This window comes from Staurois parvus, unplaced genomic scaffold (genome assembly GCF_062004578.1).
Source record: "Staurois parvus isolate SC_StPar_1 unplaced genomic scaffold, SC_StPar_1.0 ptg000321l, whole genome shotgun sequence".
Classification (NCBI taxonomy): Eukaryota; Metazoa; Chordata; class Amphibia; order Anura; family Ranidae; genus Staurois; species Staurois parvus.
The window spans coordinates 2,094,775-2,108,895 of NW_028318117.1; the positions used below are offsets into that span (position 1 = coordinate 2,094,775).

The following is a 14,121-nucleotide window of genomic DNA, read 5'->3' on the forward strand; positions in this document are numbered from 1 at the left end:
AAACATTCCAAGGTAAGCCTTCATACTGACTATGCTGTTAGATTCCTAAAAGTCAGTAGATATAGTATAGGGGGAATATTGTTTGCACAGATAGATGTTGGCATCCATATAAATGTAGATTTCATAACATAAAAAGATATAAACACAATCCAGGTGTTACCCTGTGGGATTTTATAGTACAAAGGTAACTGAATAAAATTAAGTTTTTTAGAAGCAATGAAGATTGATTCAATGACCTATGTACTAGAGATGAGCGAATCGAACCAGGCGAACCGGAATTCGATACGAATTTCAGGAAAAATTTGATTCGCGTCGAATCCGAATATTTGCCTACTTCGGGTGCGCGAATCGGATTTTTCCCGATCAGCCGGCAAAAGTGTCCCTGCAGAGAGCTCCGCTATTTCTGACAGTTCTCTGACAGAAGGAACACATGTACAGCGGTTGAAACATTGTATCTATTAGTTTCCATTTAGGATACAGATGTTTCAACCGCTGTACATGTGAAGAAGCTGTCAGAGAACTGTCAGAAATAGAGGAACTCTGCACATACACTTTTTGCCGGTTTGGAATTCTTATTTTCATCCTACTTCTTCTTCTACTTCTTCATCCTCATCCTCATCCTCAGAAGAAGAAGAAGAGGATGAGGATGAAGAAGAAGTAGGATGAAAATAAGAATAATTCCAAGCCGGCAAAAAGTGTATCTGCAGAGCTCCTCTAAGTGTATCTGCAGAATGTCATTTATGGAAACAAATAGATACAATGTTTCAACCGCTGTATGGAGTGAATGTCCCAGAACTGTCAGAAATAGACTATTTCTGACAGTTCTGGGACATTCCCTCCATACAGCGGTTGAAACCGCTTTATGGAGTGAATGTCCCACAACTGTCAGAAATAGACTATTTATGACAGTTCTGGGACATTCCCTCCATACAGCGGTTGAAACCGCTGTATGGAGGGAATGTCCCACAACTGTCAGAAATAGACTATTTCTGACAGTTCTGGGACATTCACTCCATACATGTCCCAGAACTGTCAGAAATAGACTATTTCTGACAGTTCTGGGACATTCCCTCAATACAGCGGTTGAAACCGCTGTATGGAGTGAATGTCACAGAACTGTCAGAAATAGACAGAAACTGTCACAGAACTGTCCTTCTCATCCTTCTCCTTCTTCTCATCCTTCTTCTCATCCTTCTTCTCATCCTTCTCCTTCTTCTCATCCTTCTCCTTCTTCTCATCCTTCTCCTTCTTCTCATCCTTCTCCTTCTTCTCATCCTTCTTCTCATCCTTCTCCTTCTTCTCATCCTTCTCCTTCTTCTCATCCTTCTCCTTCTTCTCATCCTTCTCCTTCTTCTCATCCTTCTCCTTCTTCTCATCCTTCTCCTTCTTCTCATCCTTCTCCTTCTTCTCATCCTTCTCCTTCTCCTCATCCTTCTCCTTCTTCTCATCCTTCTCCTTCTTCTCATCCTTCTCCTTCTTCTCATCCTTCTCCTTCTTCTCATCCTTCTCCTTCTTCTCATCCTTCTCCTTCTCCATCTCCAAGGGCATTTAAATTAAAGGTACAGTGTTCTGCACTAATTTAAAGGCTCTCTGAAGCCTAGAAACCCTTTTTATAAGTTAACTTCGTAGCGAATTAATTCGCATCGAATCAAATTTCTTCCTGGAATTCGCCGAATCAGCCGAATCGAATTTTTGAAAAATTCGCTCATCTCTACTATGTACCTTAAAAATTTCACATGGCAACACCCTGATTGTGTATACATTTGTCTACTTAAGTTATTATGGATGTGGTACAAGTAACAACTCTGAAATCCAAAATATATTCATTGTAGAGATATTCTATATTGCATGACATTTTTATGCCTCCTAAAATATTGATGTCATTATACAGTATTTGATTTCAAAGAGATGTAACAAAACAGTGAATCTTTTAGTAGAAATGCAGTTCATGGTTTGGAACTCTGGCTAAAAACAATTTATTTTCTTTATACCTGGAGGACCGGCTGGTCCAGCTTCACCCAATTCTCCATGATCTCCTTTTGACCCAGGTAAGCCTATAGGTCCAGGTGGTCCTGGTATTCCTGGTAAGCCTGTTAATTTGGATACAAAAACATAAAAAAGAAATAAAGTTGTAATAAAAAGTCTACCCTGTGGAATTGACTGTTATCTTAAAAAAGCAGTAGAGAAAGAGGGAAAGGGGTATATTAGGCATTTCATATAAATACGCTCATATATATATATATATATATATATATATATATATATATATATATATATATATAAGCCTAATATGCGTTTTTTTCCATTAAGCAATGCCAAACAAAGCTAAAACTACTGTAAATATCAGGTTGTGACAATAGGCAGTGTTTTTTTTAACGTAAAAGCTCAGACATCCATCAGTACAGGGAAGGGTAAACTCTTGTAGAAATTAGTGGCCGATCGGTCCAGATTATAAACCATCAGGCCAATATGTGCTTCAACTGCAAACAACCCAAAAACATAAAATCCTCAGGCACCACTGGATATCTCATCTTGTTTACTAATGTTTTTTGTTGCTGTATGGTTGAATCTAGCCAGGCTGGTTCTATCATCATTTTTAAGCCGTTAACCTCTGGAACACATGCCCATGTTATCAGGACACGTTGGAGACATCAAAAAAGAAACGTTATCAAGAGAAAAGGTGTGAACCTCTGAAATTTTGTTTTCTCTTGTTTTGCAGACCCATGATTAATTGGTATCACAAGTATTTGGGCTGTAAGGATAATTCGAATGGCAAAAAAAAATACAGAGAACATATCATAAGCAACATTTGCAGTTTTTACCTCTTGCCTTCTTTTCTTCACTATCTCCCTTGGAACCTGTTAAATTGAATTGAATATCATTAATCACCGCAAGTGTACATCAGTCTGGGACAATAAGTCTAATTAAGTGCTGCTCAGAGCTTTGATCAGTGTATTCTGTAGAACATATATTTTCATTATAAGTTACCAGTTTTGTGATTGGGTTACAGTGGTTTCAATCAAACAGTAGGCCAAATCAAATAGAATACATTTTCAAGGGGCCACATTAAGCCCCTGCTCACACTGTCACGCCGCATTCCTATGCAAACCACATGTGATTCGGTGTGCAGGCAGCTTTTTTTGTTCGCACTGGAGTTGGATCGCATGGGTGTTCATACCCATGCAATTTTTTTCAGGCAAACACACTGTGCTTTGTGACCTGCTTTTGGGGTGTCAATAACATTTAATTGACACCTGCAGCAGATCACAGGAACACAGGCTATAAAACAATAGGTATTTAGCTGCAAAATTATGTAAGAAAGTATAGCCTTTATTGACTGGAACTCGAACATTTTGGGCCCCATTTAAATTAAAGCCCAACTCAATGAAACACTAAACTTCCTCTTTGCAGTGAGGCTGTACTCATACTGCAAGGGTTAACTACTCATTTAGGTCTAGGGAGCATGGAAAATAAGATTTACTTATCTAAACCTCCATTCCTCTGTGCTGCTGGACTAGTCCCTGAAACATCTTGACCCCATGCTCCACCAGTCTAAGGCCCTGATGTAATCAAGACCAATGCAGGGTCCATAGCCCTGCACTGGACATGCAACCGCCAAGGAACAGTCCACCACCAGATCATGGTAGAGATTTGTCTGCCGGGGGAGTGAAGTATAGGGTATGTAAAATGCTTTTACCCTCCCCCACACCTAAACGGAACAGACCCACTACAAGAAGAAATTTGCTGATTTTCCAGAGTTGGGCTTTAAATCATTAACAAAAAAAAACCTTGGGCTGCATAAAGACCAGTTTGACATGCCTACCCCAGAGCAATGCCCCATTTTGTAGTCAGGGCCAGATTTCATTTACATGCCCTGCTAAGCTAATTATTTTGTCAGTCTTATTGTAAATCTCTGTAGCTATGCAGTTCTGCATGTAAATGCATTCTACATGATAAATTATTAAATCTAGTATATCTGTGCCTCAAGTTCTGATTGGCTATTTACTCATAAAACAAAAAAGATACAGTATGTCTTTTCATGTTCTTTTCATTATATTATCTAATCTCACCTGGTGGAGATTTTACCGATTTTCTAAATATTCCTCCTGGGCTCAGCAGCGGAATGGCATCAGGCAGGTAGCCCTCGTTCCACACAGTTGTGCCTCTTGTAATTGGCAGATCATTCTCTGATACTTTCTCAGAAGACTCCAGTGTGATGATCTACAGGGACAATATAAACAATGAGTAGGCACATGGGCAGGTCACAGTTCTATAGACATGCGTTACTGATACATGGAATAGTAATCTTTCAAAATAGGCTTTTTATAAAATATAAGGCTTACATTACATACATTCTGCACAGGGTCTTGTTCTCAAGACATTGACTTATAGTAGGTAATACACTCTGTTTTAGCAATGTCCCTGGAAGTATCATCAACACAACTGACAATCGTTCATGTGATGGTATGGGTTTAAATTAAATCAGCTCGATAAATCAGCATGGAAGCTGTATCCAATGGTCAAAATAATAAAAAGATCTAAAGCCATCCACCGCTCTGCCCCAAATTTTATCACCAACCTTCTCTCAAAACATCACCTAAACTGTTCGCTGCTCCTCCCAAGACCTCCTGCTCCCTAGATCCTTATTCTCCTCCTCCCATGCTCACCTTCAGGATTTCTCCAGAGGCTCTGGAGCTTCCTACCCTAATCTGTCCATCTACCTCCTATTCTGTCCATCTTTAGGCAGTCCCTAAAAAAAAAAAGTGAACTCTTCTAGGAAGTTTATCCCACCTAAAAACTGTTTTTTTTTTAACTTTTTCCAATAACTATTACCTTTGGTATCACTTTTACTCTCTTTTAGGTTGTAAGCGCTCACAAGCAGGACCCTCCTACCTTCTTGTCTTGATAAACTGCACTGTCTCATTATTTTATAGTGTTGAGAAAACTGTTAGCGCTATAATAATCCTGTATAATCATAATAATATCAATTTAATATTAAATTATCAATTACCAGTGATAATTTATTAATACATTAATAATTTAATATGATGTATATTGTACAAAATTGTGCTTCACAGTTATCTTCATATTTTGTATTTTAATATGTGTGCAACAATAAAACAATATGTTTTAAAGTGTCATTAAACCCACACTATGAAAAACTCTCATTATATATAACAGTGGACATACTCACAAAGCCACTACAACATTGGTTTTGTGTAGAGAGAAATATACCTGGTTTATTCTGTCTTCAGCTGTCCCTCCCATCTTCTCTATGTTCCCACTACAGGCTGAGATTGTGTAGACCAGCTGGTGTCCTCTATTGAGCATCCTGAAATTTCAGTTACCTTCTAAGATCTTCATTTCCATCGTGTTATTCTGTGCAGCTTAAATAACTATAGAGTGGCAAATGACACTTCCCTGCTACAGGTTTTTGATAAATAAACCCCAATTAGTGTATTGGTTTTTCATGAAAGTTATAGTGCTTATAAATTATGGTATATACTGGAATAAAAAAAAAAGTTTATACTACTAATGGTGGCAATCAGCGAATTATAATGGGGCTGCAATAGTGTGGCGGGCATATTGACACTAACTGACGCTGGGGGGAACTGACTAACTGCCACTGACATCACCAGTGACATTAATACAGTGATCAGTGATAATGCTATACACCAGTGGTCACTAAATGGCGAACCCCGGTCCGGAACTGGATCGAGGGAGAGTCCTTTCTGGACAGCAGCCATGCCACTGCCACGGCTGGGTATCCTCTTCTGGGCCTCTCACTCAACCACCGATGTCATCCTCACAGTGGGCGGAGTGTGAGGAGCTGCAGATCAGGACTAAGGGGCGGGAGCTGGTGACTACCCAGCTTGTTAATATGTAAAGACTTCCGCTCTCTGCAGCTCGAGACAGAAAGCTGGAGTCTTTTCATATTGGCAAGCCAGGCAATTACCCCATTGTTAACATAATAACTTGGGCAGCTCCTGCCCCTCAGTCCCGATCTGCAGCTCCTGCCGTCCGATGGCATCGGTGGCGGGCTGGAGGCCCAGGAGAGGACACCCCAGAAGGATTAGTGCCTCTGCTCTGACTAAGGTACCATAGGACTGTGCAGGGGAAGGATTGCATTAAAAGGGGCGCTGTGTCATGTTAAGGGGCACTGTGTTGTGATGGGGGCGTTGTGTTGTAATGAGGGCACTGTGTTGTAATGGGGGCACTGTGTTGTGTTAAGGGGTGCTATGTTGTTAGGGGTGCTATGTTGTGTTAGAGGTGCTGTGTTATGTTAGGGATGCTATGTTGTGTTAAGGGGCACTGTGTTGTGTTAAGGGGCGCTGTGTTGTGTTAAGGGACACTTTGATGTGTAAAGAGGCACTGCGATGTGACGGGGAACTGAGGACATTGTGGGACTTCTTTAAAGAGGGGACTGTGATGTAGGGGGACTATAGTGTGAAAGGTACACTAAAGATGATAATGTACCAGGGGACTGTGATGTTTTATATCGCTAACGAGATTCAGACCTCTGCTGTAAGGAAATTTTGCTGACCGGACCTCCGTAAATTTTATTCAAGACCCCTGCTATACTCTGTCACTGTATTAATGACACTGACTAGGAATGGGTTAACATCTAGGTCAATCAAGAGGTTAAATGTGTGCTTAACTATGTATAATATTTGTAAAGTGTTCTGCTTTTACTGCTATATCTCTCAGCTTCTCATTCCTCCTTTGCTTTGTCTGGGACTTGCTGACAGGCTCCCACTGTGCACAATCACAGTGGGTGGCGGATGGGGGCATGCATGCCCACGCCCTAAACCTGGAAGTAGGCAGCGACATATGGGTGCGTCGCTTTGCCTACAGCGGATGCCAGTCCGCACTACACAAAATACAGTGGCATAATATATATGATGTATGGCAAATAACACTTCTTTGTTTAGTATCACTAAATCTTTTTTGTTTTTCCTGTTTAATTATAATATTAAAATGTTACTAAAGTCTTGTTTTTTTTTCTTGAAAATAGCAAACATGTCATACTTACCTACTCTGTGTAATGGTTGTGCACAGAGCTGCCCAGATCCTCGTCTTCTTGGGTCTCCTGTAGGCACTCTTGGCCCCTCCCTCCTTTTGGATGCCCCCATAGCAAACACCTTGTTATGGGGCACCCAAGCAGGTGTGCTCCGGAGCCATGGCTCTGTTTTCCCATTTACACACAGAGCCGAGGCTCGACCCCGCCCCCTACATCTCCTGATTGGCTGACTGGCTGTAATTGACAGCAATTCAGGAGTGGGTGAACCGAGGCTCCTGTGGACTTCGCTGGATCAAGAAGGGGCTCAGGTAAGTGTAAGGGGGGGGGGCTGCTACACACAGAAGGTTTTTTACCTTCATACATAGAATGCATGAAGGTAAAAAACCTTGAGACTTTAGAACCACTTTAATAATATCAATAATCCCACTCCAAATCTCCTGAGACTAGTAGTCAGAGGCAGCAGACACAGAACTATGTGGCTATGTTTAGCTGAGTGCTTAGGCATTCTCACATGTCAAGAAGTGCACAATTTTTTAGGTCAAGTTCAAGACAAAATAATAAATAAATAAATAATTTCAGGGCACTGCTTAATTACAATTAACATTTCTAGATGTCCCCTATAACATATCAAAACTTTCAGATTCGCTATAAAGACCCACACATTGTTGGCTTCTGATTCCTCTCTACAGTAGGTACATGTAGGTAACACATAATGATTGTATTAATAGTAATAATGATAAAATCATGTAGTGGAAAGACAGATTATTTGTTTTATGTGGGTCAGCAGTGATTACAGTGCATAAACATTATTGTCCAAATAGGCTTAGCAAGCTTTGGTCAACTATAGCCTGGCATGATGTAAGCTCTATGTGCACTTGTAACCATAAACCAATGAAAGGGTCTTGTCTAAATACACAGTTGCTGGCAGGTTTTGTCTCCAAAACTTCAAACCAATCATGGCCATTAATCAGCGAGTCTAAAATCTGTTCCATACAGCAGTAATTGGTTTAGCCATTGCTTAAAGCTTTCCCATGCCCTCTAACCTTGTGCCACATTGATTTTAAACACAGGTATAAGGCTGCATTCCAAAAAAAGCTGAATTGTTTTCACATGTGTCTCCCACTCTAGTACTCGGTGTATAGATTAAGTTGTAAATGCCTGGACAATCTATACAACAGAAATGAGGAAGATACGAAATCTTATCTACAAGCATTACTGCTTTGAGATCAAAGCTGTACTTCTATTTGTATGAAATGACATCATATAGTGGTCCTACACTGTAGGAGCAAGAAAATCACTACCTAAGCAATGTAACTTGTAATAAGGCTTTGATCTGGGCCTGGACTGGTGACAGGTGCCCACCACAGTCATCTACAGTGGGAGGTCCGGATTTATGGTTAGATAGATTTTATCAGTTATTTCACTGATCTCATTTCTTCAGTCTTGGATTAATGAATCTAACCTAATGTAAAAGCAGAAATGTGTGGTGAACTACAAATACACAAATAATTATTTATAAAATGTAAAGTTTGGGTTTCAGTGTTGTTATACTCCTAGAACTTCACCCCCATGTTTCCCTCAGTGTTGTGAGTGAGAAGTAGGTAGGTTGGTGTTCCGTTCTGAAAACAATGTTGATATCAATCATAGCTGTAACACAACCACTAATCAAGACACAAAGGGGTTGATTTGCTAAAGGCAAATAGGCTTTGGTTGCCGCAATGGAGCCACAGGGGGATTTAACTCTGCAAATAGAACCTTTCTTCTATGATGCTCTGATGCCTTTTGTACTGGCCCCCTCCCTTCAGCACTGCTGGCTTCCCGTCCTCCCCCTCCTGCTGGTTGCAGCTGCTGCTGGGCGGGAGTTCAGTGTCAGGAAGGAGAGCAGGGGGGCTGGTAAACATAACCTGAATGATCACAGTGAGTGGTTGCTACTGATCGCTCCTGTGTTCATTCATCACTGAAGCATAGTAAACTATGTTTGCTCTTCTTAGTTTGTGACTTCATAGAACAGAACAGAAGGAATGAGGACTTGTACAGAGGAACAGAACAGAGGGAATGAGGACTTGTACAGAGGAACCGAACAGAGGGAATGAGGACTTGTACAGAGGAACAGAACAGAGGGAATGAGGACTCCTCAAAAAGAGACATCAGGAGTTTGTTCAGGTGCCGAAGGTTTCACCAAAGCCCGCCCCCCCCCCCCAAAAAAAAACCACAAACTAAAAAATATAAAAAATAACATTGTATACATTTTTTTAAAAAAAAGAACCATAGTAAGGCCTTGCTCATGCAGGGTATACTACAGCATACATGAATTAAAATCTGTGCAATGCTAATACAGTGCATCAAAAATTCCTTTGTAAACATGATGCATACAGCAAATCAAAATGTATACAAAAAGTGCATGAATAATCGAACGCTTAAAAATAATATACAAAGAGCGTGATGAAATACCACTAAAGTGAACATGAAGTATCTGTGCAAATAAATGAGACAGTTCAAATAATTTCCAAACAGCAAATCAGAAGTCTCCTCTGATAGTGCTCCACAGTGCAGCAAACCAAGCGTGACATATCCTCAGTGCAAATCTTCCATCAATATGCACTCACCAGTAGTTATATGATTTTTAGCTTATTAAAACATTTCAGCCAACACACACCAATAGCTGATTGATACAGTAGTTGTTCTGAGGTTCATGTCTTGTTTACATCAGGTTCAGGACAGGATTATCCTGTCCACACATATGCCGTTTAGAAGAGGTTCCCATAGAAGTCAATAACCTGTAATCTGCACCTGAACCGCACTGCTCAGAAATCGTACATGACTCTTTTTCAAACCACATTTGAATACACACCGCCAGTGCACCGCACATATGTGAACAGGCACCATAGGAAGCAATGTTTTTTCATATGTCATGCGGATTGGTAGCTGTTGAAACCACATCCAATCCACATATATGTGAACCAGCATTGAGGACACCTATCTAGAAAACTTATAAATGTCAGCATAAGTTTGAAATTTGTTTAATTTGGTCTGGCATGTATATTTAAACTTTTATTCAACAATGCTGTTTCCTCCGCAGTCAGAGTGGTGTTGCTAGGTTGAAAATACCATAACCTGTTATACCCATCTTCTTTTGGGCTCTATGGACCCTCTTCCCACCTCTTGTGCCTCTACATAGATGCTTCTTTTTCTGTATGGACCTGTATTAGTGTATCACTAATAATACACTAAATCATTATTAGCACACATAAACTCAGCATACTTACAGAATTCCTGCTAAATTCCTACTAATACCTCGTTCACATAATATAAGTACTAAAGCATACGCCTATGCGAGGCTGTGTTTACCTACACAGGAATGAACAGGTGTTCCGTGCCTCCACCGTGCAGACAATGATATCAGTTGAGACTCAGTGGTTGCACAGACACAGCCACAGCCACTGCTCCCATTAGGATATCTATGTGGTTGCAAGTGCATGTTCTTGAACCAGGGGCGGACTGACCATTTGGAAACTCGGGCACTGCCCGAGGGCCCGGGGTCAGTAGGGGGCCCCATGAGATGCCCCTGGTACCTTTTTCATAGGCTTTTTTGAGTTTGGGCAAGGACACAGGGGCCCCATGATCCCCTATTGCCCGGGGGCCCCATGAGTTGTCAGTCCGCCCCGGTCTTGAACTCACACTGCCTGCATTCAGGGCCATGCACCCACACTCAGACAGATGTCAGATTGGGTGCAGCAGCCATGTCTGTGCAGCCACTGTATCCCAATTGACATGAATGGGGCTGCCTGCACAGGGAGGCATAAACCACATGTGCATTCCTGTGCAGTCAAACATGGCCTCGCATAGGTGTATGCTTTAGTATGTATATTATGTGAATGAGGTATTAGAAGGAATTTAACAGGAATTTTGTATGTTGTGTTTATGCATTCTAATAATGATTTAGTGTATTATTAGTGAAAATATTAATTTGATAAACATTTGGGCAACTATTGCAGGACCTAAAAAAATCTGTATTCCTTTTGTTCTACAAGTCATGTGCTTTCGAAATTGTATGGTTTTGGGAGGAGGTGGGTCTTTTACAAACTCTGAAAGCTGTAATTGAAAAATTATAACCTTCAAATTTTTAGACTAAATTGCTGATTTACAGTTTTGTGTACCTTCAATTTTAACGGATTCACAAAACTGTGAAATTAAAAATGTATAAATATTTGTTATTTATTAACTCAATACAGTTTAACTTTTATATTTAGTAATAATGTAGGTGGGGTTTTGAAAGTTTAGCAGGGTTTGCGCAAATATCACGGGGCCTAAAAATCCTGACTCCTTCACTCTATATATGTTGTCTGTTAAATAGTCCTGACCAAAGTGTTCAGCATCTTACCAGTTTCTGGTTTTAATGAAGTTCTTCTTTAAAGGATAGGTTCACCCGTAGACAAACAATAATAAATGCACATTTTTTTGCAAGTAAAAAAAGTGCATTTATTATTTTTTGTTGCAGGTGCCTGTAAAGCATTGCAGCTGCTGTATCAGAACATGCATGCACTGGTGCCATGCAAGTCTCCTGTAGACTCGTCAGTTAATCTGCTTGCCCATACATCCCATACCAGCTAGTAGATACACTGACAGGAAGAATCAATGAACTACCGCAGCACTCCACAGCACTATGGTAGTTAATTGAGAACTGCAATCCGACGTTCTCAAAGGATGTCGGTACTTGTAGTTCTTTCATTCACAGAACTCTGTGAATGAGTGACACGGCAGTGTGTTTTTAAAAAGTGACAGCTAGTACGGGGCTCTTCCTCCCATACTGCTTACACACCGGGGGGGGGGGGGGGGGGGGAATCAGGTAGGGACTGCAGCATTAGAAGCTTGTTACATGTTCCACCCTAAAAAAAAGAGTGGAAAATGTAACATGTTCCCAAAGGTGAACTTATCCTTTAAGGTAGGTTCAGTCAGGCAAAATTATTTCTTGTGTGCCGAAAAGCATATGCAAACGAAGGTTTTGTTTTTGGTTTTTTTTAAATTAGGAATATTTTGTGGGTACAAGACCTGTGGCATATGTGTATATATGCAGGGACTAGACTCTGTTTAATCACTTCCCTTTAAGCCACTTCCACTGTTAGATGCAACCTGATCTTGACCACCAGTTACCATGGGGCGCCTCGCGCACTGTTGGATTTACTTTCCACTCAGTCCTAGGGTTCCTCAAGTCTTTCATAATACTAGTCGTGCTCACGTTTTTTGTTACACTGTTTTGACTTTTTCATTGTAAAGACAAGCATATTACTTGTTATGGCATTTTAAATTTTTACATATTGTTTAGATTTTTTTAAATATTAATTCTCAGTTGTCAGTAAAAATGCACTCTGTCAGTAATTATCCATGTTTAGTCAGTGAGAAAAAGTTGTGGGGTGTTTGCAACCCTTTCAGGAAGGTGCAGAGCGGGATCCAAATGACCACACAAGGCAATTAGCCCCACACCCTTCAGGCATCTTTACAATGCCAAGTAACCAGCAGGCACTATCTAAAGTCACCAAAAACTACAGAAAACCACACCCAAGTTTTGCAGCAGCGCAGGGGGATGGTATGATCGGGGGGCTCTGAGGATGAAGATGACTGTGTTTCTGGGGGCTTTGTGATTATGGGACTCTGATGTAATGAGAGGACGGAGGGATTCTGATGTGACAAGGAGGCTCTGATATGATGGAGGGGACCCTGATATGATGGGGGACTCTGATGTATAGGGGTGGCTCTTTGTTGTAATGGGGGGGATCTTTGGTCTGATGTTCACGGGGCTTCTGAAGGTGGTATTGTGCCTTGTTCCCGGCTCAGTTACCTAAGTAACATTTAGGTTTTTTTAGACTGGGGTGCCTCAACATTTTGCATTATTTTAATGGGTGCCATGACTGAAAAAAGGTTGAGAAACACAGAGTTAGGGTGCTAAGCTGTGGCTGTCTACAGGTCAACCCTTAAAAAGCCAACCCTGATTGAAAATAACAGAGTCAATATGACAGCTAGAGGTCAAAAATGGTTCTGGAGGTCAAAATTGGCAGCTTCCATATTTTGCTCAGGTTTCCTATAACATAATAAAAGCTTATATGAGAGTTTAGTGTAAGGGTTAGGTCTACTTCATAAATTCATTCTTTCAAATGTTAGTTATCAGCGATGTAGATGTAATGTAGATGTAAAACCCTAAGTGGATGATATTTAAAGTGGAACTTCACTCTCTCAATCAACATGGACTATCTGTAATCTTTATGCTGCCAGCATTTGTAAATAGATAGGAAAGTAGATCATATTTACTTGTTTTAAACTATTTTTTTAGATTTCTTCAGTTACTTTCTGGTGTCCATGCCTAGGCAAATGATGTCATACATTCCAGCAGTCTTCAGGAGGGGAGAGCTCTCAACTTAGCCTATGCCTGAGCTAAGGACAGTAGGAGCCCAGGAAGTAAATGCTACATGAATCATCTGCCCTTACTCAAGATAGCCACTGCCAGAAATGCCGGGATTGGGGAATTCAAAATGATTTCTCAGCAAAATAAAACATGGAGTCATGGATGGATGGGCGAGTTTGCTTTAAATATTAAAAATGAATTAAACAGCAGTTTTGGCTTGTGGTGCCCAGACGCAGTGCAGTTCCACTTTAACCACTTTCCCACCGCCCTATAGTAGAAATACTGCTACAGGGCTGCACAAAATCACGTATATATACGTGACTTTGCATTTCTGGGTAGTGGGCAGCATGCTCCCTACCCGCATCGCCATTGGCGGCCTCGTCTGTCGATCACAAGGTCCCGGCCGGTGATTCCATACCGACACCCGGTGAACGCCATGTATCACAGACGGGGAAGAGACCTGTATATAAACAATACAGAGCTCTCCCCTGTCAGCTCCTGCAAAATGCTTTGTATGGCTTTGCACAGTAAAACACACACACACAGAGCACACAGTTATCCCTTTGATCGCCCCAGATGTTAACCCCTTCCTGCCCAGTGCCATTAGTACAGTGTCAGTGCTTTTTATGAGCACTGATCACTGTATTAGTGTCACTGGGGATGTCAGTGAGAGTCAGTTCTCCCCAGTGTCAGAATGCCCACC

General features: G+C 41.0%; 1 protein-coding gene across 1 annotated transcript in view; it reads right to left on the reverse strand.

Annotated features, from left to right (window-relative positions):
* COL26A1 (collagen type XXVI alpha 1 chain) overlaps nucleotides 1-14,121 on the reverse strand; it is a 556,823-nt gene that overhangs the window by 34,957 nt on the left and 507,745 nt on the right. Inside the window, exons 5-7 of the mRNA XM_089683751.1 lie at nucleotides 4,071-4,221; nucleotides 2,823-2,858; nucleotides 1,992-2,090 (exon numbers count right to left, since the gene is read on the reverse strand). Coding sequence (XP_089539877.1) covers nucleotides 1,992-2,090; nucleotides 2,823-2,858; nucleotides 4,071-4,221 — 286 coding nt within the window. The remainder of the gene's footprint in view (nucleotides 1-1,991; nucleotides 2,091-2,822; nucleotides 2,859-4,070; nucleotides 4,222-14,121) is intronic.